At 38.1% G+C, this 25,567-nt stretch overlaps 1 protein-coding gene and 1 long non-coding RNA gene across 3 annotated transcripts in view; both read left to right on the forward strand.

Annotated features, from left to right (window-relative positions):
• The first annotated feature begins 18 nt into the window (after positions 1-18).
• LOC126635496 (uncharacterized oxidoreductase ZK1290.5-like) overlaps positions 19-25,567 on the forward strand; it is a 44,274-nt gene continuing 18,725 nt past the window's right edge. For both annotated transcript variants that reach the window (XR_007627728.1, XM_050306821.1), the window contains exons 1-3: positions 19-122; positions 15,580-15,828; positions 21,848-21,949. Coding sequence is in view for 1 of the 2 variants with exons in the window: in XM_050306821.1 (XP_050162778.1) it covers positions 38-122; positions 15,580-15,828; positions 21,848-21,949 (436 nt within the window). In the remaining variant the exon portion in view is untranslated. The remainder of the gene's footprint in view (positions 123-15,579; positions 15,829-21,847; positions 21,950-25,567) is intronic.
• LOC126635498 (uncharacterized) lies at positions 15,835-21,839 on the forward strand. The gene is made up of 3 exons (XR_007627729.1): positions 15,835-17,263; positions 19,528-19,642; positions 21,176-21,839. It is a non-coding gene; the product is annotated as an uncharacterized LOC126635498 (long non-coding RNA).

Raw genomic sequence — 25,567 nt, forward strand, 5'->3', positions numbered from 1 at the left:
GCGGCGCGGGGGCCGCCGGGAGCTGTAGTCCCGGGCCATGGCGGCGGCGGGCGGGCCCGGGCCGGGCGGGGTCCCCGCGGTGCCGCTCGCCAGCGGCCGCAGCATCCCGGTGCTGGGGCTCGGTAAGTGGCGGCGGGCCCGGCCGAACCCGCCTCCCTGCCAGGCGAGTTGTGAGCGGGCGGGGGTCACTGCTGGGGCCCGGCTGGCCCGGCCGGCCCGGCAGGTTCGGCGCTACCCTTGGCCCGCAGCCGGCCTCGTCTCGGGGCAGCCCGGGCTGAGCCTCCTGCCGAGCTGCCCGTGCCGAGCAGGGCAGGCTCGGTGCTGCTCCCAAAGCCCCTTTTTTGCCCAGTGAAGCTTCGTGCTCCTGCTGAATGGGACCAGCAAGGCGTGCTGGGGCACCGGTGCCCTCCCATCCCGTCCCGTCCCGTCCCGCCTGCCCCGGGGCGTTGTGCCGTGGTTTGGTGTCTTGGGTGTGTTTTCTTACGAGGTTTGGGAGCAGACCTTTCTTTAGTGCAGACTTTCAAGCCAGGGTTAATCTTACTGCACCTGTTGCTGCTGAGAGCCTGTGTGGGAATCTCGGCTCGTGAGAGGCACAGGGCCTGTGCCTTGTGGTTGTACCAGCACTTGGGCTGTGTGTGTTGGAAGAATTAAAATGTTAAACCCTGGCGGGGTATCAGAATCCAGGGGGTGATTATTTTTACTTTTTTTTTATTATTATTACTTCTTTTCCTTTTTGTAAACTACGGTTTGATGACATTATACTGAAGCTTAACAAACGTATGGTTTGGGTTGTTGCTCATACAGATGTGTATGACGTTTTTAATACGTTTTTAGGAGAAAAAATATGCCTGGAAATATGAAAATGCAAAAGGGGCTTTTTTATAGCTTACATTTAATATTATTATCAGTGTTTTAGTGAGAAATTCTTAAAAGATTTCATTTTCTAAAATGTAAACATGAGGAAAAAATTAGAAGTCCTTTTAAGACCACATTAGTTGTCTGAATTGACTTGTGGAAACAAATCCCAAAACTCGCAAAGAGTATTGAAGCAGGTATGTTTATTCACGGCGCCGGGTGCATGGGCGATAATTCCTCCAATCGCGCACACCCATTGCCTTTGTTCAGCTCTTTTTATGCAGTATAATGTTACATATGTATTAGTAGTATTACATATACATTAGTTGTGTTACATATGCATTAGCTGTGTCAGCAAATTCCAGAAAAGTGGGAGGGGAATCATTAACATGCACCACTCCTATAACTCCGCCTTGGAACGCCCCTTGGGGTTTTCTTTCGAGGGTCTTTGGGGGTCTTTTGGATGAAGTAAGAAGTCATCCTCGGCTTGAACTTTCTACCTTTGCTAAGAACTGCTGAGTTGGCACTGTCCAATTAACTCAAAACTGGTGTTTTCTTCAGGAGCTTCTCTTCATCAACTTTCAAGGTCTCTTTCTCATGAGCTTCAAAGCCTCTTATCTAAACTCTAAGGTTTTCTGTTCCTGCTAAAGTCTTTGTTATAAAGTTAACTATATCCTGTCTGTGAGTTAGCGTGAGCAAGCAAGGCCCTATCCTAATTCTATCTAAAAATTAGCTAGTACGCAACTAAGGCTACAATCTTGTATTATTGCTTTATATTTTCATCACTCTTTATCAGAATTAACACTAGTTCAGGAAAGCTATTGCATTTGGTCCAAGGAAAACAAGGCTGTATGCTAACCTGAATACAATCCTGCTATGAGAACTTAGATATGAAAACATCTGAAATTTGAAAGTTGTTTTTTTTTTCTCTCCCCCTCCCTCAACAAGCAAAATGTGGTATAAACCCAAGGTTGGCTTGCAGCAGAAGGCTCCTTTAGTTGTGTATAGGAATGTCAGGTTTATACTATCCTGAATTACAAATTCATCTAATTAGTGGATTTGCTAATTGTTCTAAAGAGTCAAACTGTTAAATTATTGAAGGCCTTTTTTCCAAGTCAGCATAGGCCCAGGTGAGCATGGGAGGGTTAATAACTAATTCTGTGGTGCCAGAGCCCTGCCCACGCTGTAGAACAGCAGATAAAGAGACCACGAACTCTCCCAGAACAGGAGCTGTAGCAGAGCACCTGGGAGGTTTGCCACAGAGAGGCAAACATGGACCATACACACACCAGTGACCATTGCATACTTGGCCAGAGCTTTCTGGGTTTCTTTGAATAATTGTCTTTTTATATAGTTGACATTAATTAGTTTTTATGTCTTGCAACAGCAGGGAGTTAATTTATCTCTTGGTTAAGATCTCCTATTTGGAACAGTATTTGAGCCTCTCTTTCTTTCTCTTCTTAGGACTCTTTCCAGAAGTCTCTTTGATTCATAACATATTCTAAAACATGAATACCCTTCCAAGTTAGTCTTTCATGATACCATTTTATCATGGGTCAATTCAATATCCCAGATTTTCCATTGTTCTTTACATAAACATACAAATCAAAGGCACTGGTGTTCTTTGTGACACAGGAGTTAATCAGTCACACAACTATGGAGCTAAGCTATAAAATGAAATCCCCCTTGTGCTCTTTTTGTCTTTATCCTATGAATGTGAACTGACTTCAGAGCAATTATTTAGGATTTTCATTAGTGTGAAGGAGGGCAAAATTAGAGCTGTGGATTTTACAGTGTGTTAAGCCACTTAAGTCAATAGGAGTTGGTCTTTGATTTTAATAGGTCTGGGTTTTTATCCAGAAAGGCTAAGCAGATAAAGCTTGTAAAGCTTGTTTCAAAATACCCAAAGTGATTTGAGCCACACATAACAAAAAGTCTGAGCAACTCGCCATCATCAGCCAAAGATTAAAAAAAAAAAGAAAGAATTTGAAGGTCTGCAAAATGTTGTTAACTGCCTTTACTATGTTTCTGTGTGTGCATATGTTCATAAACATGTGGTATGTGTTTACCCAATGTATGAATTCAGTATTTTGGTATCTGTTAACCTTAAGAATACTTGATGCAGCTGTGCCTTACACAGTCATTATGCAGTGAACAAAAGGGCCTGTGTTGTTCAAAATCGCTATTGTTTTCCCTTTTGCTGTGTTTTGTTTTGTTTGGTTTTTTATTATTAGTTTGTTTGTTTGTTTGTTGTTAGTTGTTTTAGGGGTTTTTTTTGAGGAGTTGGTTGGTTCTTTTAACCTATAACACTTTGTGTCAATTTAGTTCACTTGGGGATTTTTTATAAAATTAAAGAAAACATAATATAAATAGTCTTTTTTAGAGAATGGACTTGGTTCTCTTCTGTCCTTTCAATATATGCTGAACGGTGTTTCAGACTATATACAGAACAGGTTTTTTTTTTATTGGTGGTTGTAATATTTCTTAGGTTATAGGAAGAATAAACTTAAGTAGACAGGCAGAAAGACTGCTTTATACTCTGCACCCAAAAGCTGCTGCTCGCTGTCCTTTCGCTGTCTTGGTAAGGCCTGATTTCAAACTGCAGTAAATGGATAGTGGCATGCAAGAGAATCAAGTTTGAATTTTTCTGACCCAGTAACTTCTGTCAGAGATGGCTTTCAAGGAGCTGCTCTTGACTTACAGTGGTGGTGGTGTCATGAGCAGCAGGATTTAGTTCCTTGACTTCACTTATCTATTCTTGTCTTGCTATAGTAACACTTGACATATTGCTTTATACGTTGTGAAGATCTTTGAGGATCTTGTAATACATAGGAACCAAACAGGTAATTTTAAGAAATCCTTATACATGCTGCAAAACATTGAGAATTTTAGAAAAGAAGGGAAAAAAAAAGTTCAAGACTCACCACCTTTGCATTTGTGGTCAAGCTGTTAATACCACGATCTGCAGCCTAATACAATGGGATCTTTATGGTGGCTCTTCGCACTTCAGTATTCTTTTCCATATTAATGATTTATTTTGGTTCCAGGCTTACCAATTAACTAATGTTTGCAGTGCAGAAACTTGGCTATAAAGTAGAGGAGAACTTTCTTCGAAGAGGATGCATTTTCTGCAGGGCCATTTTCTGGAGGATTTGAAATTTGTTCGGTTGTAATTTCTTATCCCTCTAAACATGAAGGCATAATTGTTCTGTGTTCCCTCAGAGACAAATTTTCTAGATATGTGTGTTACCTCTATTGCTAGATCACCTTTCTAAAAGCTTCAGAGAGATAAATATGCTGTTAAGATGGTTGCACCTATCCAGTTGTGTCAACTGGAAGACAGCTCAGACAGGTATGCAAGTTATTTCCAAGTAATGAAACCCCTTTTGTAGTAGCTGGGAGCTGAAGTAGGGGGCAGGTGATGTGCTTCTTGGCCAGAACATGTTACTCAAGAGAGTGCAACAGCAGCCTGGGATGGCATTCTGTCAAAATACCTGTTCTTTCTGTTCTGGCTTCAGTTACCAAAGGTGGTTTTGGTGGTGTTTTTTTAGTTGGGTTTCTTTTTTTTAAATGGCTTTCTGTGCCACAGCTGCTTTGGCTTCCAGAGTTGTGTAGGAGAAATTCAGTAAGTTGGTCATGGTTTGATGCGAAAGAGGAGAGGAGAGGAGAGGAAGGAGGTTAAGTGGTCTTTCAGTAGGTTACCATTCTCTTTCTGGGACTCTGTGCTCTCTTACTGAGGAGGATCCATTTCCATTGAAATCTCCTATGAGAAAGATGAATTTTTATTTCAGAGAAGGCCATGGAGCATGCAAAAGTTATGCTCAGTCTGAAGGGTTACTTGGATTAACATGCCAAATTCCGTATATCCAGAATTCCATATTTACTTAGATGCATATTCATATTGTGTTTTATCTGTCTTGTGTCCAGCAGAAAGACAAGTCTGTTGGCAATGGTGAAACATGCTGACTTTCCTGAGACACCAAACAATTATAAGGCAGCCTTTGTGTTGCAAATATGTTGTATAGCTAAATTTTGATTATAAAAACTGTTGATAACTTTGTATTTCTCATGGTTCAATTCTAACATTTGTGTTAGCCAATATTATTCATGTCAGGGTCAGGCATGTTTATGGTCAATTTTCATTACCAAGGCTGTTTTGAACTGGAGTAGGTTCAAGTCTGAAATGAGTTGGGATTTTGGCCCTAATATTTGTATCAAGTGTCAAACTATGCCCCAGAGAGTACATTACCTCATAATGGCTTTAGATTGCTTTAGAAAAAGGATACATTCTCTATCTTGCTAATAAGATAGCTGTAGAAAACTACATATTCATACATTGTCTTAACTGCAGGATACTTGGTGCTTCTTCTCTAAAGCAGCATCCTCAAAAATAGATGGCTTGTTAAAATGGTGCACACAGTATCACCCTCATCCAGTTTTGGAAGAAAAATGAATACAATTTGAATTGTTCATGCTTGCTGCTGCTAAGTAGGAAGCCCCCCACTTAGAAAGTTGTCACTTTTGTTTTGTTTTGTTTTGTTAAAAGTCTGAGGGGTGAAAATGCTACCATTTAAAGCATTTGATTATAATTCAGTAGCAGAGGGGCTTTTCTTCCTGTGACTGAAGTATTAGGAAGCTTTTTCAAGGTCATATGCTGAATGGTTGACATCTCTTAAGGCTTGTTTTGGCACTTTCTATTGAAACTCTCTTCATGCCCATGATATGGTAGTTATATTAGAAGAGGGGTTCTTTGGTGTGTTTTTGTTTGTCTGTTGTTTTATTGTGGGGTTTTTTTTAGAGACAGTAGTAATTACATTCAGGTGGGTTGGTCAAATAGCCAGTGATTTCCTGACAAAATGAGCTGGTGATACCAAATATTCATAGACGGTTTTTGTGTAAAGTTGCTTTCTATGTAATCCTTGGAGCAGCTAGAATTAATAACAACTTGATGAGACAAAAAGTTCTCTAATGATCTCCTCCTATTAAAGTATAAAATTAATTGCATGCTTGCTTGGGAGGGGGCATCAGGACAGGCAATTAAACTAAATGAAATAATCAAGTCTTTGCATTCATTGTGCCTTACCCATGACACACACAGTGAGTATTTTATTAATAGTAATAATGTTTGTTACAGAGGGCCATTCCAGAATGGGCAGTGTCATATGCTAGGTACTGTAGCTGGGAAAGCAGTCAGGTACTGCTCTAAGCAGCTTCTCATCAAACAGCCAAAGCCTGGGAAGAATAAAAATCGATTCAATAAATAATATGATGTTGATTAACTTCCAGCACTAGTAGCTTGCTTAAATTGCTTTTTTACTGCATTTGTCGGTATGTTGCACTACTAAGATGTTAAAATAATACACACAAAATCCCTCCATAGTCAAGGGAAACCATTAAAATATCTCTGTCCTCATTTCAGGGTGTTCCATAGATAATATTCCTGATATTCCACTGTACTTTTATCTAAGTAGATATATCTTAAAAGTAAGATTTTCCTGATTTTTACTTTGCTGATTGCATTAAGACATTGCATCATTTGCATTGCAGCCACTCAGGACTGCTTGTATTGTTCTCAGTTCTTTTCACAACACATGTTTCCTGGAGAACAGCAAAGAGTCAGATTGCTCCAATTGCATTGTATTAGGTTGTGTTGGGTTTTTTTAGTGAAAATGCTACATATAACTTAAATCATAATGCTGAATGGAAGTATTTAACATTCCCTTCTGTTATGTATTAGTAATCCAGTTACCTACTTCTTAATCCTAGAGTTGCTCATATTCATTCTTAAATGTAGCTGGGGTCAAAACAGACCCAGTCCTACTGGGACTGGAATAAAGTGAGGTTTTGCTTTTCAGTTCAATGGCAACAGAGTCAAGCCTTCACTTTTTGTCATTTTCTACTGTTACTGCCTGGTTTTTTATTCATGGTTCTTGTTTCTTCATGGCTTTGGTTCTTAAAGAAATTTATGGAACAGTGATCCTGATACCAAGACCTATGGCACTCCCCCCTATTAATCTTATCCCCTGCTAAGAATTGGCTGTTTATTTCTTCCCTTTGTTTTATGTTTCAACCATTTTTTTTTATTATTCTGTCGGGGCTTTGCTTCTCACCCATGGTTACCAAGTTGCCTTAACAGCCTCTTGTGATGAACAAAATGCCACCTCTATAAATCTTTCTGTCCCAATTCACCCACTGTTTCAGTAGATCTGACTTGAGAAGTTGTACTTGAGCTTTGAGGGCCTGCAGATATTTAACTTCTGTCCAGTACAAAATGTGGCCATAGCCCAGGCAGCTGTGGGTTTGTAGACAGTGGGACTAAACATTATCCTCTCCTACCTGATTAAACCTGGTGAGCTCCTACCTTCCTTCCTTTCTTTGAACTTACCTACTTCCAGCCTGGTGCTGTTTTATTCCTTAAAAGTGACTGAATGCTGTACAAACAACAAATGTTGTTTTAAAGTCTACTCATAAAAGCATCTGGGGCAAAATGCTGAGCCAACTTTTGCTTATATCAGAGTGTACACAGTACAGAAATATTTTTTACCTGGGGGAAATTGCTGCTCTGTCTCTGTTCTCTTTGTGCACCTACAAATCTAGGAGGTTAGGTTAGGTTTTCATATTTTTGCTGGGGATTTTGTTTATATTCTGGCATATGAACGATGATTTCATAGCAGAAAAATAGCTTCTTTCTCAGGCTGGATTTCTTTTTTTTTTGGTAATCACTCTGTTGGTGATGTGATACAGATGAATTTTAAATGTCCTTCATTAAATCTAAGTAATAAACCAGTTTAGGTTTCTGTCGTTGTTTAATAATTAAAGCTATTATCAGTGTAAGCAGAGGCACTTCGTGTGTATGCTTTTAACTTTCCTGTTGCCATTAATACTTTTAAATGTTGCGAACTTAATCGTCCATGAGAAGAACAAATGATTTGTAAGCAGTTTGAAGTTAACAGCGAAGCAAACTCCCGTGTATAGATTGTAAGCAGTTTGAAGTTAACAGCGAAGCAAACTCCCGTGTATAGAACTTTTGTCTTTAACCATGTTTCTGTAGTGTAGAAAAATTACACCAAACTTTGCAGGGGGAAAAAAGGAAAGCTAAACTTTATCTTTCAACCTTCACGTAGCAGATTTTAGTCTTCATACTTTTTTTGTTTGCCAGAGCTCACTAGCATAGTTTTGGCAGCGTTGAATGGTGATGTCACATGCTGCTGTAACCTAAATTGCTGCAGTTCCTCGTGCTTCCAAATGGGGAGAAGGGAGGTGCTAATTCCTTAACTTACTTCAGTTCTAATGTGTATGCAAAGTACCCCAGCACAGAGAGCGGTACAAAATCCTCATTATGGGGGGAGAGGGGAAAGAAAAAGGCAAGGCATCTTTGTGGCTTTGCAGCAGTTCCATAACTGTAAGGTCTGTTTCTCATTGTTAATGCCTGAATGGAAATGCAGTGCATTCTAATGCTTCATGTTCTGAGGCTGAACGTGCAGTGTGAGGGGAGGGGCTACAGGAGATGTTATTTGTCTTGGAAACCTGGAGAAAATGCATTTTAAATTCTTAAATGATGTGGGGGAAAGCCAGCGTTTGGTCAGAAACATTCCTTATTGTTCAGCTTTAGTTTGCACCAGGGGTGTCTGGATTGTTCCTGTCCTTGGAACTCAGCAGTGGGACATGGCGAGGCTCAGACCTCGCAGTGTCACGGGACGGTGCAGAAGTGGGATCTGTCATGATTCACAATTGCACTTGCTCTGCACTCTGAGCAAAGGGCACTGTTATGTCCAAAATTAGCCATCAGCTTAAACGTTGTCTTGAATTAGGATCTCACAATGGTAAATACTGTATGTGTAAAGCTGTGTCACTAAAAGTCACAGTTCTTTTTGTAATTTTTCTTAATATTATCTTTACAATATTTTAAGCAGTTTTGAAGTACTGGTCTCATGTTCAGCAACGCTTCTTAAATTTGCTGTCCCTTTACATAACTTTATGTTGGTTATGCTTAATCATAAATTATTTACAGAGCTTTTTTTAAGTCACCTTTTCTCAGCAGGAGTGATTATGGTAATGTTCTACTTAAGTACAGAGTATGGGCTTAATTCTGTTTTCTTTTTATTGTTCTTTTTTGTGGAAGTTGTTTAGAAGAGGAAAAAATTGTCACAGATCTGTCTCACTTACTGTGAAGTATTTCCAAATGTCTGATTTTGCTAATCAATTAATGTCATCCTTATCAGATAGAGTAGGTTAAGGACATGTTTTAAAGAGGAGGAAGACAAAATTTTTGTTCAGTCTGTTTATTTGCTGTACCTAGTAAATATCCTTATTAGTTATGAAGTTAAAAGTTATATCAAGGTATGGTAAGTACTGGAAGTAATTTCAATTGAGTTAACAAAGGAAATAGAATGAAAATAATTTAAAACTGGTTCACACCAGCAATTCTTCGTGCACTATTAACTGCTAAGATCTAGTCACAAAACATTATTCTGAGGAGAAAAGGTTTAGTGAACCCTAGAAATTGGATTTGATTTATGCCAGAAAATCTGCCTTTTCACTGCTTGAGATTTCTATGGAAGGAAGCCACAGTCTTTTACCAAATGGTTTCTAAGGTAACATCTTATAGCAGAGCATCTGAAACCAATTTGGTTGTTAATGAGAAATAGTTCTCACGGTGGTGGGAAAGTGTGGAGTGAAAGAAAAGGCTCCAAGATTTGGCAGTCTGTGTGTAAAGGCATTTAAATAAATGTGTGCTGCAGCTCTGCTTATGAAATTTCTACATGAATTACACATTTATAATTGCCTTTCAAATGTATAGGTCTCTTTCCAGATTTTATTGATAAGTTCTGCATGATTAAAATATTTATATACTACAGCTAAATAATTTAAATAGCTGGCAGTTTACCAGTGGAAATCTCTTTACTCCTACTGAAAAAAATATTTGCATTTTTTGGGTGATAGTGAATTGGTGCTGCCAGAAGTACAGTAGTGGATTGGTGCCATATCAGGGCAATAGCATCCTGCTAATGTTGGACACTGCTTGCAGACTTTCTGGCATTGTCATGAGACACATTCTGAGAAGCTGCTCTTACACCTGCCTTCTTTTCTGAAGTTCTGACTACGTAAATGGTAGGTCAGTGAGCAGAAATGTGTGGTCATTTTACAGTAGATGATCTTAATATCTCTTACAGTCAGAGCCTCTATGGGATGGAGGGAATAGAGTGCTTCTGTCAACAGTGGCTCATTGCCATTTCTTCCTTCCTCTCAGGAAGAGAGAAAACTAGCAATTCTGGCTTCCCTTTCCCTGGATACATAATAAACACGTAATATCTCTCTCCTACCCTTTTGCCTTGCGGCGAGACTGTATTTTCCTGCATTTTGTTTCTTGGTGCCTGTGAAGACTTGCCTGAGTAGAATTGCAGAGTTTAAAATCATGCTTGCCTACTTTTTTTGCTCATGTTATTGAATCCTGTGAGTGGGTTCTGAGTTGCAGAGGGGAAAAACAGTCCCAGAGTGACAGCTTTGCACTAAGCAATGGATCATATTTAGCAAACAGAAAAATAAAAGAGGGAGAAACGTTACTGAAGTAAAACTAATGTACTAAAATATATAAAATACCCAGAATCCAGATAACTTTTACAGAGGCAAGAGAAACTTGCCTTAAATGACTTTTAGATAAGCCTATGTGCTGCTTTAGTTCTGACCAATTGTAGAACCATTGGTTATATAGTGTGAGTCTGCTCAGGGCCTTTCTCTGATCATTGGTGTTGTCCTACCAGTTCTTCCAACAGCCCATTGTCTCCATAGGCTGCATTCCCTCAAGGGCAGCTACCCTGTTTTATACACACGTTGGGTGCCGGTCTTGGACTCTGAATAAAATATCCAAGTTATTTTGTAAAATTAATTATGATTTAATTTGGATCCCGTAACTTGAAATACTCTCTAGTCACCTTATGAAAATTGTAGAGTATTATAATAGTAGCTTCATAGTGAGGTTGACTTTGACTTCACCTGCTACAGAGGAAAGCCCTACACTCCAGAAGAGAGAGGATGCTATGAATACATTGCCATGTGATGCTAAATAGGATTTTCAGAGTAGCTGACCCTGTTAAGATAAAACTATGCCAAAACATGCAGTAAGAGTACTTGGCTTCTAGTGCTGAGGTTATAGAAAATTAGTTTGACATTATCTGCCTGGCTAAGAGCAGCTCTGGGGATGGTGTTGGGGAATAATACAAAGTAATAGAAAGGCTCCAGGAGACAAGTTCCTGGAGATGGTCTTTCTGAGCATTTGTTGGTTGTCTTGAAGACAACTGTGATTTTATTTTTCTTTTAATTTTAATAAAAGCACTTGTTAGATCAAATTATTTAACTGCTACTGCTAAAGGGTTTTTGTGCTTCATCCCTTGCCTGAAAAAGTGGCTTTTCCCCTCTGGGAAGTTATTCAGGTTCATGAATAACCCTAAAACTGTACTTTTTTGTTTGGCCATTTAACAATCGGAATGAGCTTGTCAGAGGATCATATGAATACAGAATGAGGAGGAGGATGTAAGACAGGCAGCAAGGACAGCAAGGAAGGATTCTCTGTCCTTGAGCAATTCCACAGAAGAGGCATGTGGTTTTGTGAATGGACTAGCAATAAACCTTGAAATGTGTTATATGTTCATTTGCACTGTGTATAGTCAACCTTTTATGTTTTATCATTGAATTTGCTCATAGTGTGATTAAGGGACTAAAAGTATATCAACAGCAAAAAATTTCATATATTCATATTTGTTTCTGTTGATATACTGTTGAAATAGTAAAAATAAAACTAACAGCACCAGGTATTTCAAGCCTATTATGCTATACAATAGCATATACAGTGTCCACAATGAGCGTCTAATCATCAATTAAAGGATGTTTGAGCTTTTGCTTTTGAGAGTTCTTTTCTTAAGTGAATACTTAGAGGTAAATCAGGAAAGGAATGGGCATTTTTGCAGGTGTTTTGTTTGTCAATTGTTTTAATTTAGTACCGGGTACTGATGTCAGAAGATCGATCGTTAATCTCTGATGCAACCTCTAAATATTCTGGCTGTGGTTTCACTAACAGGAACTTTTCTGATGTTATTCCACTGAATTCAAGTAGCCAAAGTTATTTATGTCGCAGAACATCTTTGTATTTTCAGATAAATAATCGTTTCACACTTCACAAAGAACATGAAGACACCCTTCTCCACAAAGGAGGCGAGAAAGCAGGGAGGGAAAGTAGGTCCTGGTTCTCTTTTGAAAAACTGCTGGTGCTTTGGATCTGTGTCTGTAGTTCTGCAGCTTCCGCGAAGGAGAACAGAAAGTTTAATGAGGCTGAGAGTCAGCTGAGATGGTGCCTAAATCTGGGACAGGGGCTTGCGTTTTGGTTTGGCAGTTGTTTTACATTTTTAGTGGGTTCAAGGAGGCAAATGTTGTTGGGTTTGTATTTTTGAGGGTTTGGGGAAAGTGTTGCTGATTAGGGTTTTTTCCCTGTAGCAACTGCATTGTGAACAAGATTCTGCCTTCCTAATAATCTTTGGAACTTTTTATGGGCTGTCAGAGCATGTTTCTCACCCCAGATTTGATAGCAGCCTTCTTCAGGGTACCAAGAAAGTGATGAGTAACTGTAGCAAAATAACAACGTAACTGATTAAGCCAAGTTTTCAATGGCTTTGTGTCCTTTGACCTATCCATATTTTCTCTGCAGTATCCTTATCCCTCACAACCACCAATTTTCACAAAATCCGAGTGTAAATATCTTGGACATCTTTGGATCTGTCAAATTTAACTTGGTTCAGTCAATGAGAGAACAGTGCTATTTCCTAAGAAAACAAGTTAAAATACTAAAGCTAAAAAGTAGGGAGCTTTTCCAGACCTATTTATATTTGACATTATTTCTTAAAAGGAATTCCTGTTTTTTACCAGAGAATTCTCAGGAAAAAAAAATTATTAATAAAATATTTTTGGAAACAATAAGGGGATGGAATGGGTGCTAGTTCATGTTAGTTTTAAACGCAAGATTGGATTTTGTCTTTAAATATACATGTATAGTGTGAATTATATCTCTGTGAACAAAGGGTCATCCCAAACATGTGAAAATGTTAATGTGTTCACATAAGTTTGGATTTCTAATATTAAAAAACCACAGAAATTTCAGTCAGTCCACCTTCTTTTCTCATCCTTCTGCATCTATGAATTGTAACATACTTAATCACATGAGTAAACATAAGAAAATTATAATTCCTAAAGTCTAGAAGCTGTTGTGTTAGTAACATAATTAACTTATCAACCTGTTGTTTATGATTAAGTTGACTTGCAAAATGGTAATATTAAATAACTGTTAAGCTTTCTTTTTAATTACTGTTTAGTGCCCCAGGACTGTTGTAGTTCATTTTTAGGCATAGAAATTGAGATAAATCCCTCTGGACTGATCTTGCTGTCTTTAATTCCTGTGTAACAAGTGTGCATGCCATCACTGAATGGGGTACAATAACAGAATTATTCTGAATTTTCTTTCTTTTCCACTCTCTCCCTTTAACTTAAAGAGTTAAACTAAAAAAAAGGAAAAAAAAAGTTGTTTGTCCTAAATGTTCTTACTGAAATCCATTATGCATGAAAGGAGTCTGAGTCCATTTGCAAGACCTCTAAATGAACTCCATTCATTCCGTGCTCAGAAATGTCCATTCAGCCAGAAACAGACACAATAGTTACAACCTCATTTATTTTGCACCAATACCATCATATTAAAAGTGAGGCGTTTGTTATGAGAAAGTATAGTAATTTTTCTATGCTAGTTATATAATTCTTTAATAAAATTACTTTAGGATTTGAATAATGTAAAATTGTGTATCTATTCTGTGCCCCTAATTGCAGTGTAGTAGCACTGCAGTCATCTGAAATTCTTAAACATTCATGAAGATTTTGCAATAGCTATTTTGAAAACGTAAGTTGACTTAGCTTGCCTTACTGTCACATAGAATGAGTTACAGAGACATGTTTCTAGTTGGCTCAGAAATTAAGCCAATTAGTGATCATAATTAGTGGCTATTGAAAAAAAAGATTAAATTTTTGACTTTTCAAACATTAAAACTTTGTTTGCATTTGGAAAGTAAATTACCTACAATACTCATGTCAAAGTTGTAGGAATACAGTGTTTCATCACTTTAAAATCCATGAAGGTACGTCAAGAATTCACCGCTCCTCATTTTGCCTGGCTTAAAGTGGAAACTGACCCATTGTGATGGGCAGAATGTCATGATCCTCAGGGGTAGGGGTGGGATATCAGACCATATTACATCTTAGGTTACATGACTTGGAGCGTTGAGTTTTGCCTTCTAAGGTTAGGAACGAGCAAAAATGATAAGCGTTTAGGAGAACCTGGCTTGCCTTACATGCAAGTGGGACTTTCATAAGTTGTCACTCTTGCATGCAGTGTTAAACCTGTGTGAGAAAGGTCTGCAGCCTCCCACAGGCATTCTCTCCCCAGTTCAGGTTAGGGAGGCTCTAAGGAGAACCTATGGTGGTTGCATTTGTGTCCTTTTCCTGCCAGGCTGGGTGACCATTTACATGAGGTAATTTCCTAATGTGCAGAGAGTGTTCAGTGTAGAAATAAATACTGTGTTTGGAGGGAAGGAGAAAGCTGAGAGCAGATACAAATTTCACTTTATATTATTCTTTGACCTGAAGTCCTTTATTTATTTAGATATTTATTTTAGATTCAGCAGTTGACTGTTCACGACTGTTCAGGGCCCTTTTGAAGTCAGTGATGGATCCATTTTCATGCCAGCTCTTGTTTGTGGCACTCTGGCCTTTAAGTACCAATAATCAGCTTGGAAGGAGGTGGCTGTGGTAGCTGACTGGAACTGACCGAGCATTTCCTCCAACAAACTGTAGAAAATACTGTTTGTGGGAAGCGTGTGAGTGAGGGTGGATGGGTGAGGGGCTCACAGCAGGAAAAACAACTAACAGGAAAGCGTAAGGAGAAACATCATCTCCCTGCTCTCAACCTGTTCTTTATCTGACAGTCTCCTGCTGGTTGCTTTTCCTGCTGAGTCTCCTCCTCCTTCCGTTCCCTCCACATGCAAAATACACGTCCAGTGAATACCTACCCAGTGACAGTACCGGCACTTTGTTAATGAAACTCCCTGCATGACCATTCTGCAACTCTTGTGTAGCATTCCATTGTTTAGATTACTGCTGAGCTTGACATTATGTGAATTGCACCTGCAGTTTGGCCTGCTCTGGGATTGTACAATGCAATAAGAACTTGGAGCTACCAGGAGTTCAACCAATTATAGGTCTCAGAATATGCTTTTCATAAAGCAAATTGTTTTTAAAGTTGTTTGGGGTTTTTTAATATTTTCATCTGTAAATGTTACGCTTCTGCATGAAAATTAAGTGCCATATACTAATTTTCCACAGTGTTGGTGTGTTTTCTCTGGATGATTTCCAACCTGATTCCTTAAATCACTTCTTTACACTTAGATGCTGTTGATACTTGATTTTGATGGAGTTTTTTCTGATTGACATCAACATTCTCCCACTTCATGTATTTCCTAACTTAGAGATCTGTCAGTTCACTTTTCTTTTTTTACTCTTGGGAAATGAAAATTGAATAAGAAGGGTCTGTGACAATATACTAAAAAAAAAAAGAAGCAAAAATTAAGAAGCATTATAAAATGTGTCCCTCATAATTCACTGCTGACAATTCACTTCTGCTTTTTGTTTGTTTAGGTACTTCCCACCAAGGTGGCTATTCCCACAGCGCAGTGGTCCACGCATTGCAAAAATGTGGCATTCGTCACATTGACACAGCAAAAAGATACGGCTGCGAATCTCTCCTCCAAAAGGCCATCAGAGAGAGTGCCGTGAAGCGAGAGGATCTCTGGATAACTACCAAACTCTGGCATGGTGATTACGGCTACGAAAGCACAAAAAAGGCCTGCTTGGAGTCATGTCAAAGGCTTGGCGTTGAATATCTTGGTATGAACCTTTGCATGTAGCTCATTTATTGTGCCTTCCACGTGAGCACTCACGAAGTTGAATGAATTCCTGAAAAAAAGTTACGGATAGATCACAGAACCCAAATTCTGCCTTTATTTACACGCCTGCAGGTTTCTTGTTCTGTTTGTTCTCTAGCTAAAGTTCACATGCATACAGTTGAGAGCACGGAGTTTTTTCTTGTTGCAAGTGTTTTAAAACAGACCAAGGTATATTTTGTGAAGGTTTATCTCATTGTTAAATTCCTTGAGGAACAACTACGTGGGTTTTATATTTTTTGCTAAAAACACCCAAAACCTATAAAACAAGGATTCATAAACTTTACAATGAGATACTGGCAACAGGGTAGCAAAAATGCCTGGTTTCTTCTGTACCCTGTTTTCTTTTCCTCAAGGAGTGAGACTCCTTTCTAAAACTTTCTTTGTAGGTCTATTAACTCTTTGAAATTCAGAATACTACCTGTGGATTGGTCTGTCTGATGCAATATACTTTGGGGAAAATGTTAGAAGTATTTGCAAGACTTTAGAAAACTGAAACTAAATCTAAGTAACACAGATGCACTTTCAAATTTAATATTATCATAAACTTCTTTTAGTAAAAAATGTGATCTTGGTACTCCCTTATTAGACAAGCAAAGAGCTGCCATAGTGATGCCAATTAATTCTTTGCAACAGGCCATAAGAGAGGAGATACTTGATGAAAATAAATATGGTATTTGCTGCTTCTTCTGAAGCAATGAGAAGAAAATGGAGGTAGAGGAAGATGAATTTAAAGTAATAATCTAAAATAATGACACTGGTGGAGATAATCTTTATGCTGATATTCAAGAAACCGTTGACCTAATCATCAGTGTCCTGCCTGTCAATGTCCTGAAAACCTTCATTTTGTTTCTTTCCTCACCCCATCCCCATTTTAGCAATAAACTTTGATGAGGAAGTGAACAGCTTTTGTGAAGTATGAATTTCTCTGAATTAGTAACATATAATATTAGTGGCAGCTGTGTGCTATGTTTAGTGGCTTGTTTTGCTTGGGTACTTTGCAAGATGAACAGGGAAAAGCTCTTATATCTGCTAAAGACAGATACCTGTATGCACATCTTTGGCTTCATTCTTTCTGGAAATGTATCCCTTCACTTCCTCCACAGGTACAGAATAATGCAAAAGGAATTAGGATTTCTTCTTGTCTGTCCAGTGTAAATGCACATCACTGTAATGAGACTTTCATAAACCAACTTTCAAGCCCTGACTATCTCCTTTAACTTGAGAAATAACATTATTCCTCCTCTCTGCTTTCTGCTTGTTATTTTGTGTTTGCTTTCTTTTTTCTTCTGCTTGCTCTGGTACTGGTGCTGAATGTCGATGAGAGGAAAACTTGACTCACTTCCAAGAAGTCTGTTTCAGTGATTCCTTCCACTACTGTAAGTTGGTTTTATTTTCTCAGGTAGTAGAAATCAGTAAGACTGATTGAAGTAGGTGCTCACACAAATACTGAGTTTACATATTACATATTTACTGCTAAGCAGAAATACCTGAAAGAAGGAAGAGAATATCTGAGAGCAAGAAATGCACGAATGCTGTCACCATGTGAGCGAGTCCTTGGATTGTGTTCAGACCTGAAACTTCTTTTGCTCCTATTTCTAAGGCAAACTAAGGGAGTATCACAGCTGCCTATGCAATTTGTCTCCATACTAGATTTGTTCCCTTTTTTTATTTTTGTTTGTTTTTTTTAATAACCTCACCCATCTTCCCACCTTGCTTCCACTGATAGAGAGATTTCTGAAAGATTTCTAAAGCTATTCTTGAACCACTCAGTCTGCCATAGTGACCTAAATCAATGCAGGCTTCAGCTTGCTTTAACTTGACAGTTTGTGAAGTGTGATGGCTTTGGAAATACTTCATGTGCAAGTCACCGATCTGTGTATGAGGATGGTGACCTCCATGAGGATGGGATGGCAGGTGGAGCAACAGCTTTGGCTACTTGAGTTTAATCTCTGTTGTATCAACTCCACAGTTGCTGTTAAGCACAGTGTGATCTGCACTGCTCTGAGAGGGATAAGGTTGAGTTCCATCTTAGGGACCTGGGAAATAATCTAACAGGAATTACTAAATCCAAGCATTATCAGTATGTAGACTGCCAGCTGTTGAAACAGATAAACTGTTGAAAGCAGTCACAGCTTTTTAAGAGAAAAAGTGCTCCATGTAACATATGTGTTATGGGGCCTTTTCAATAAACACTTTTGAGGCAAATGGTGCTAGGAGAGCAGTGTTCCAGGATTTTTATTTGAATTGGTAGATTATATATCCATGATGTGCTGGAAATTTGTATTACTTGTGGGCAGTGGTTGTAACAGATATTCTGTTCCTTGCATTTTCTAAATGTGGTCCTCAACTAGCAGACACAGTAAACCAGTATGAAATGGCAGCAGATCTTACAGGTTTGGCAGTAGCAGAATACATTCCTTGGTATTTGGATCTAACCTCCAAAATAACTTCTTGAATGTGATTTGTGGGTTACGGAATTCATAAACAATTTTATTTTCCTTTTGACTGTTCCGAGTTTGTCCCGTTCAGGCAAATCTGGCCTATCACAAATCCCCAGCTGGACAAATGCACTCTCAGCATATTCAGTGTAATAGATGAATCACATGGAATGGGTATATTATCATCATTCAGGTTCTGAGTTGCTTCAAAACACTTTGTTGTTTGTTTTTTTTTTTCACATTTATCCTCGTTCAATAGAACAAAATAAAATACAAAGATTTAGTGGGAGAGGAAAACACATCATGTCAATACTAAGTACAGTGACTATTGAGAAAAGGAGAGAAGATAATTGCATTAAGATAACTGGGAAACAATGGAAAATATTCTTTTGCTTTTAGGTGTGATATAAGGCAGGGCTTGTTCTTCACAACTACGTTTGTTTTAGTCAGTCTGGACTTTTTTTATATATTTTATTAGGAATTTCAATAGAATTGCAAACTTTTATTTCCACAACAACACACTGTTGGCTTTTAAACTTGTAAAATGGCCCTGCACTTTCCAGTTAAGAGGAACTGTGTTGATTGTAGGTGCTGCAACCGCTAAGAAGTAATAAGCTGTTCTATTTTAAATGTATGTGTGAAAGCAGCACCGTGCCTTGACATTTAAATGAACTTCAGGCCCTCGTTTACCACTGCACCATTACAGCTTGATTGCCTGCAAAGGATGTTTTAAAAAGGTGTTAAATATAAAAATTGATTGTGAATGTTGGGAGGTTTTTTCATTCTTTCTCAAGTGCATCCCAATACTGTGAATCACGGTGGATTTTTCAGTTTAAGATTATTTTTAAAAAATATATGTTTGGAGGACAGCTCAAGGTGTTAATTAATCTTTCCCACGGTACAAAGTAAAACCCCATCGTTCTCAACATGGAAGAATGTAGTCTGTTCATAAAAACCTTCAGTGATAAAGTTACACATTTCTTGATTACTAGAACCTCAAGCTATTTCGATAAATGATTTTAAACTAATTTCTTGCCTCCAAAATGAATTAAAGAGTGTTTGTGTTCTCACAATCCCCGGGAGGGGAAATATTTTAAGCAAAAGAAAGTGTGTGTGGGTGTAGGGTGTGAATGTGTGTACAAATAAAGATGAAATCATAGACCTGGGTTTGTGCAGAGCTTACTGTTTTTGTTGGCCTGCAGGTACCGTGGAAAGTTTTCTACCAGATGCAGTAGAAGATGGCAGATCTGGCTGTGCTGGGGGTGCTTTACCCATGACTGGCACAAAGACCATTCTGCTCTTTATCTGTGAGATAAGGTACCTTTGCCCCACATCTTTGGTGAACACTTCTTGCAGTCCAGAAGGACTGTGCTTTGTGATCCAGTAGAGGCTTTCTAGCCCTAAATGCACATATTTCGAAATGTGAAGTAATTATTATTTCAACAGAAACCCTATATTAAAACAAACATAGTAGGATGATATAGACATCACATAGCTAGTAACATCACCTTTCTAAAATAAGGGACCAACAGCTAATAATGTTTACCCTGAAGAGGCCTAAGACACTAATACAGGAAAGAATGATGTGCAGCATTTTTTTTAAAGGTCCAAGGCCAGAGATCTTTCAGTTATCAAATATGTTAAGTCCTTTTTCTGAGAGTGCTTCAGTTTCTTGGACTGAGTACAATGCATCTCTGCATATGGAAATTCATGATGTAGCTATTTCTGTGAGCATTTGCAAACTGTGGTGTCTGAGTGAATAGTCAGGCTTTTGGAGAAGTAGCTTTTGGTGAAATTCTGCTGAAGTTTGATTATTTTTGCTAAATGGTGTGTTTCTGCATAGTTAAGCAGTTCTTACTAGTCTGGTTTGGAAAACAGAGCAAGCAGCAATTAAAGATACATAATTCCATTTTTATGTGAGGTAGGCACCAGATACCAGTAACTTACACCTACTTATATATGTGACATTTGCTTTATCCAAGCAAAAAAGTCTAAATTCAAACATGGCAGTCTCTATGCAGTAAGTACCACCAATGACATATAATTTTGGATCAAAATGAACACTTAATATTAGCAGTTCCTAGTGCTAATCCTTGGGTTTATGTCTAATATAGCTCAGTGGAAATTTTATTGGCGACAGAGTTTGGGTAGCCCTGACTTTTGATCAGAACCTCACCGAATGCTTTATTAGTTCCCAGTATGAGTTTTCAGTTAAATGTCACAGAAATTGGTATTTATTCCAATACCATGTATTGGTATTTATTTCTAATAAATACAAGTTCTTTTCTCAGAGCCATTAGAGAGGAAGTAATTATTTGTGCGTTGGTAATGAACAAGACTGCATATGGAATTGGAAGTGGATTTTATGTATATAAGAGCAAAGAATGAGCAACTTTCTCTTTAAATGTGATGCAAATTGAGGTGCTGCAGATCATTATATATGAGTGATATTTGCTTCCCTGAGCAATTGTATTTAAAAGTCTAATGTGTTATTGATATTGGAAAGTGCAAGTTTAGCTTGTGGTTTTTGTGATACATCCAAAATTTTTTCTTCCATAGAGCTGTACTGTATCTTACTGTACAAAACTCTGTACTGTTCTAAAATTTTTAATTCAAGTAAAGTACTCTCTTTAACAGTGTTGCAGTGATGTGCCAAAATTGGAACTGGGCTATTAGAGAGAATTTCATGTTACCTTTTCCTCTTAAATCAAGGTTGAGTTTGTATTTTTAGAGATGGAAAACTAATATACCAGCCCACTGGTATAGTAATCATTAATGCAGTCCTTAAATGCGAATAAAAAGAATTATTTTTCTTTCTTTTCCCAATTTTTTTTGTTATTCACAAAGCAGAAAATCTGTATTTTCTCAAAGAGGTGCTGTAAAGAAATGGTGTGCTGTATTCAGAGAACAAAAACCTCTTCTCACTGAAACAAGTCTGAGGTATTTTTTATTTTTTAACTCTGTATTTGAACTGCCAAAAAATGAATATTATAAAGTACAAAGAAAATGGTGTACATTTCAGTCATCCCTTTATTTTCTTTTGCTGTTTTTCATCAGACTAATGTATGCAGCAAAGGCCAAGACCTGTTTGACTGGGATGCCTGCAGTTACCTGTTTAATCTGGAGTTAGAATGTAAATAGAAATGTAATTGTTTTCCAAGTATCTCTTAAATTTCCCTTTCAGAATGTCTAGCAGTGTCTACAAACTTATAAAGGAGTTATAGGTCCTGTCATTTTTGAAATTTAGATAATCTCATTTGAAACTCTGAGTCCAATACATGTACATTTCTCACTTTAATTTATGTGAATTTCTGCTACCCTTGGTTGTTAATGAGATGTTGTAGAATTCATTTATTAAAACTAAATGGATGTGCACAGTAATGAGCACGGAGTAGTGTTTGTAACAGTTATGGTGATAATGTGTTGGAGCCATTATGGAGGGAAAATGCTGTTTCACATGATTCGATGTATTTATTTTTCTCACACTTTACTGAGCAGTCTGGTTCTGCTTGGCTTCTTTAGATCTGTATTTAATGCACTGGCCTGATGCAGATGTTCCGGGGAAAAGCAATCGAGAGGTCCGAGCTGAAACCTGGGGAGCCATGGAAGAGCTCTATGAGAAAGGTGATGTAACAAGACAAACCTGTCTCAACAGAAGGAATTATTGTGCACTTTGGGATTTGGGGAAGTCATAGTGAGAGATGTTCAAAAGCTTAATTTGAACTGGGTGCTCATATCATGTCTCTTTGGAAATTGTGGTGTTGCTTGTAAATAATACATTGTCAAATTCTGTCCATGACATTAATAATGATGTACATACTTTTTTGAGAAAATCTGCTGACTACATTGAAGTCTGTATGCCACTATAGAATACTTTTGAACACTTCAGAGCACCTTTAAGTATAAATCATGCCAAGTTTTACTTCTTTTAGATTTTTTTTTTACTTGTATGGTGCCATTTTCCAGTTTATCATATATTGTGGTATTTTGTAGTTCCATTTGTGTTTTTAGAAAAGGTTCGACAAAAGAAAATGGCTGGATGAGAAGCAAATACTCAGCTGCAGATTCTTTGGTACTAACTTTTGGAAAATTCGAAGACTTTTGCTCAAGTTCTGATAACTCAGGTTTTGGTGCTCCACGAACTTCAGTTTATGTTCATAGCAATAGGAGGAGTAGATGTAGATTTACGAGGAGGATTTTGCTCCTGAAGGATGCAGAATTATTAGAAATGGTGTCATGAGAGAAGATCCTGTCATTCAGTTCTTGGGCCATGTGAACCACCCTGTTGACAGCTTCAGAGAAGCTCCACAGATGGGGAGAAGACTTCTTGGCTGAAGTAATCTGACACTAAGCCAGAGTTACTGCACTGGTGATTGTAGCAGGAGAGCTGCACAAAGACAATTACAGGCTGTGTGTCACTACCAGCTTTATCAGAGCCATAAACCAACCTCTCCTCTTACACTTTAACCCTTTGTTTACTTTTGCTCTGCCTCTGGAAACGCAGAAGTGAATTATCTTTGGTACATCTTTTGTTCTTACTTTTTATATTAAGCGTAAGGGAAGTTGCCAGAAGTGTTTTCTGGATTACAACATCCAGTTTTGAAAGAAATGCTCCACTGACCTAATACTTCAAAGCATCAATGACTCTTACATCCAAAGACGGATTATTCCACAAGGAATTTCATCCTTCCATTGAGAAGGGTTTTTTTCTCAAGAGTATTTAAGTTAGTGTGTGTCATTTGTGCCTAGATATGGCGTCTTAATTTGCTGCAAACAGGTTGTCTTTTTCACTTTCTATTATTATTCCTATCCTAGCAGCTTTTTTCTGCTTTTCCATGTGTCTTTGTGATCTTTCCTGTCTGGTACAACTCTTTCTTTCTCTATATATCTTCGTGATGGGAAAGACTATGAGCTATTCAGTGGCCTTCTAGTAAGACACTGGAAATACTATAGCTGGCCACACAAACAGAGGAAAAATTGCTTTTAATTTTTGATCCTATGCATGATCACTCTTTACAGACATTCCATGTGATACTTATTTTTCCTGAAGTTGCATTTCTTCAACAATTTTGTCAATTTGCATGTTGTTACTCTCAGTCTTTTTCTGAATTTAAGCATTCTGTAGACTCACGATCCATTAAGGGGAACATGAGTTGTCCAGCTCTGGTTGTCTAAATTGCCTCAGTTAGATCATACACAGGGGAAGGAAAATTTAATAATCTGGTTGAATCAAGTGCCTTAAAACATTAACTTCCACACTTCTGCTGTAGGGGATACAGACTCTGGATGTCCTGACCATAAGTATGTGTTACTGAAATGACACGCAGATGTTAACCACTCTGGAGTTGGAAATGCAGTGATTCCTGAGCAAAACGTTAAATAATTTGTTTGCATGGTTAACCACTAGGTTTTCCACTGAAGATTAAACACTTGCTGCATATCTTTGTGACTTGCTATGTGTTACGTGAGCAGCCTGTTAGCCTTAGTGAGGACTGAATGTAGGATTTGGTCAAAGTCCTTACTTGAGGAAAAACATAACATCTTCATTTATTGGGGGAAAAATTGTAAGTTCTTTACTAAATAGATGAGTTCTTTGTCTTCTCTGAACTTGACATTGGTTCAGGTGGTCACTGGTTCCTGTTTGCAATTCTGTTACTTTTTTTATTTAATGTTTATTCTAGAAAAAAAAAATTCATAGAAACTGAACACTTCACGTCTAAGGATTGACCATTTAAACAAGTAATGTGCTTCTACAGGCAATTCCCAAAGGTAATATTGAAGTGATTGAAACCCACTTGCCAGTGGGTTTAGGAACTAACTGTGCCCACACTGAAGAGTGTCTGAATGTGCAGAGAATAATGGTTGTTCTCTATAGAAAACAAATTGGTTTGTGTTATGGAACTGATAATACTTTCATGTTACAGAACTGTCTGCAAGAGACTTATGAGATGGTTAAAAGATGTCTGTGTTGACCTAAAGCTTTGATCTGGCTGAATTTAACAAGATTTTCTTTAATCACTTCTCTGTATTCACAGATGGTTTGAGTGCAGATACTTGTAAATCTCATTCTTCAACTTCAATTTAAAGCCAGGTTAATATTTATTCTGCAAAATTCTATTTACCTGGGGCAAGAAACATTATTTTAAAGTAATGTAAATTATTAATTTACATTAGTCAATTGTTATTATCAGTTGCCCTAGGAGTAGAGTAAATAAACTGCTAGTATTCAAGACTGGGTCTTAATGCAGTCTTTAATGCAGAGGGTTTTTTTTTTTTCAAAGTTTATATTTAGATTGGTCACATTGGTCAGAAGTAGACACAAGAAACTGGAAATATGGACAATTTAAAATGAGATTATTTGCTGTACTGAAGTTTTGGGCTACACTCCTTGGATCCAGCGTGCTTTGGAAACTAAACAGAACTGGGTTACTGCCCCAAGGATGGAGTCCCAGGAACACACTTCAAAGAAGTTTTCATGTGTTAGCACTTGTGTTTGAATCCACTGTTCAATTGCTTAAGGCAACTAAGCAGCAAAACTTTAGGTTAAGAACAATTTCCCAGAATCCTGGGCATTTTTCTTGAGATTTTTCACAAAGGAGACTTCCATTGATCAGCCATTGCAACTTCTTTATATTGAGAATTAGGAATGGGGGAGTAGAATTATTATTTTCTTTACTGGTTTCAGAATTTTAGTAGGTATCTAAAAGTATAGGACGAAGGCAGAGAATTCTAGAAATGTGTCTTGCTTGTGTTTTCCTTTAAAGGGTTATGGGATAAACAGCACTGAGGGAAAAGGGAGGAAAAAACTCTAAACGTTGGTCAGTGAGACATTTGTGTGTAATAACTGGTTATTTCTGTTGTAACAGCTGAAATCAGCTAGGATTCTTGTAATATCAAGGCTGTGGTTTGAATTTTTGTGGTCTCAAAATTGTCATTTTGGGGAATTATCCTCTCCAATACCTCAGAACAGAGGCCAGGCTCCCTACAGAATCCATTCCAAGATACATACATTGAGTCATATATTCCCTTGACAGCTGCAGCATTCTTGTATCGGCAGTGCTGTGCTGGCAGATGAAAGCAGTGTGGCGAGCTGCTTTGACATCATGAATAGTCATTAGATGTGCTCACTGGTAAAGGGTCTGTTCCTAGCAAAGTGACCCTTTCCATATGCAGCGTCTTTAATGACCTTGACTTTGGCATTGTGGCTAGCCCATCGTCTTGGAAAGCTTTTCATACACACAT

Source organism: Myiozetetes cayanensis, unplaced genomic scaffold (assembly GCF_022539395.1).
Source record: "Myiozetetes cayanensis isolate MyiCay16 unplaced genomic scaffold, myiCay2020 scf12, whole genome shotgun sequence".
Taxonomy (NCBI): Eukaryota; Metazoa; Chordata; class Aves; order Passeriformes; family Tyrannidae; genus Myiozetetes; species Myiozetetes cayanensis.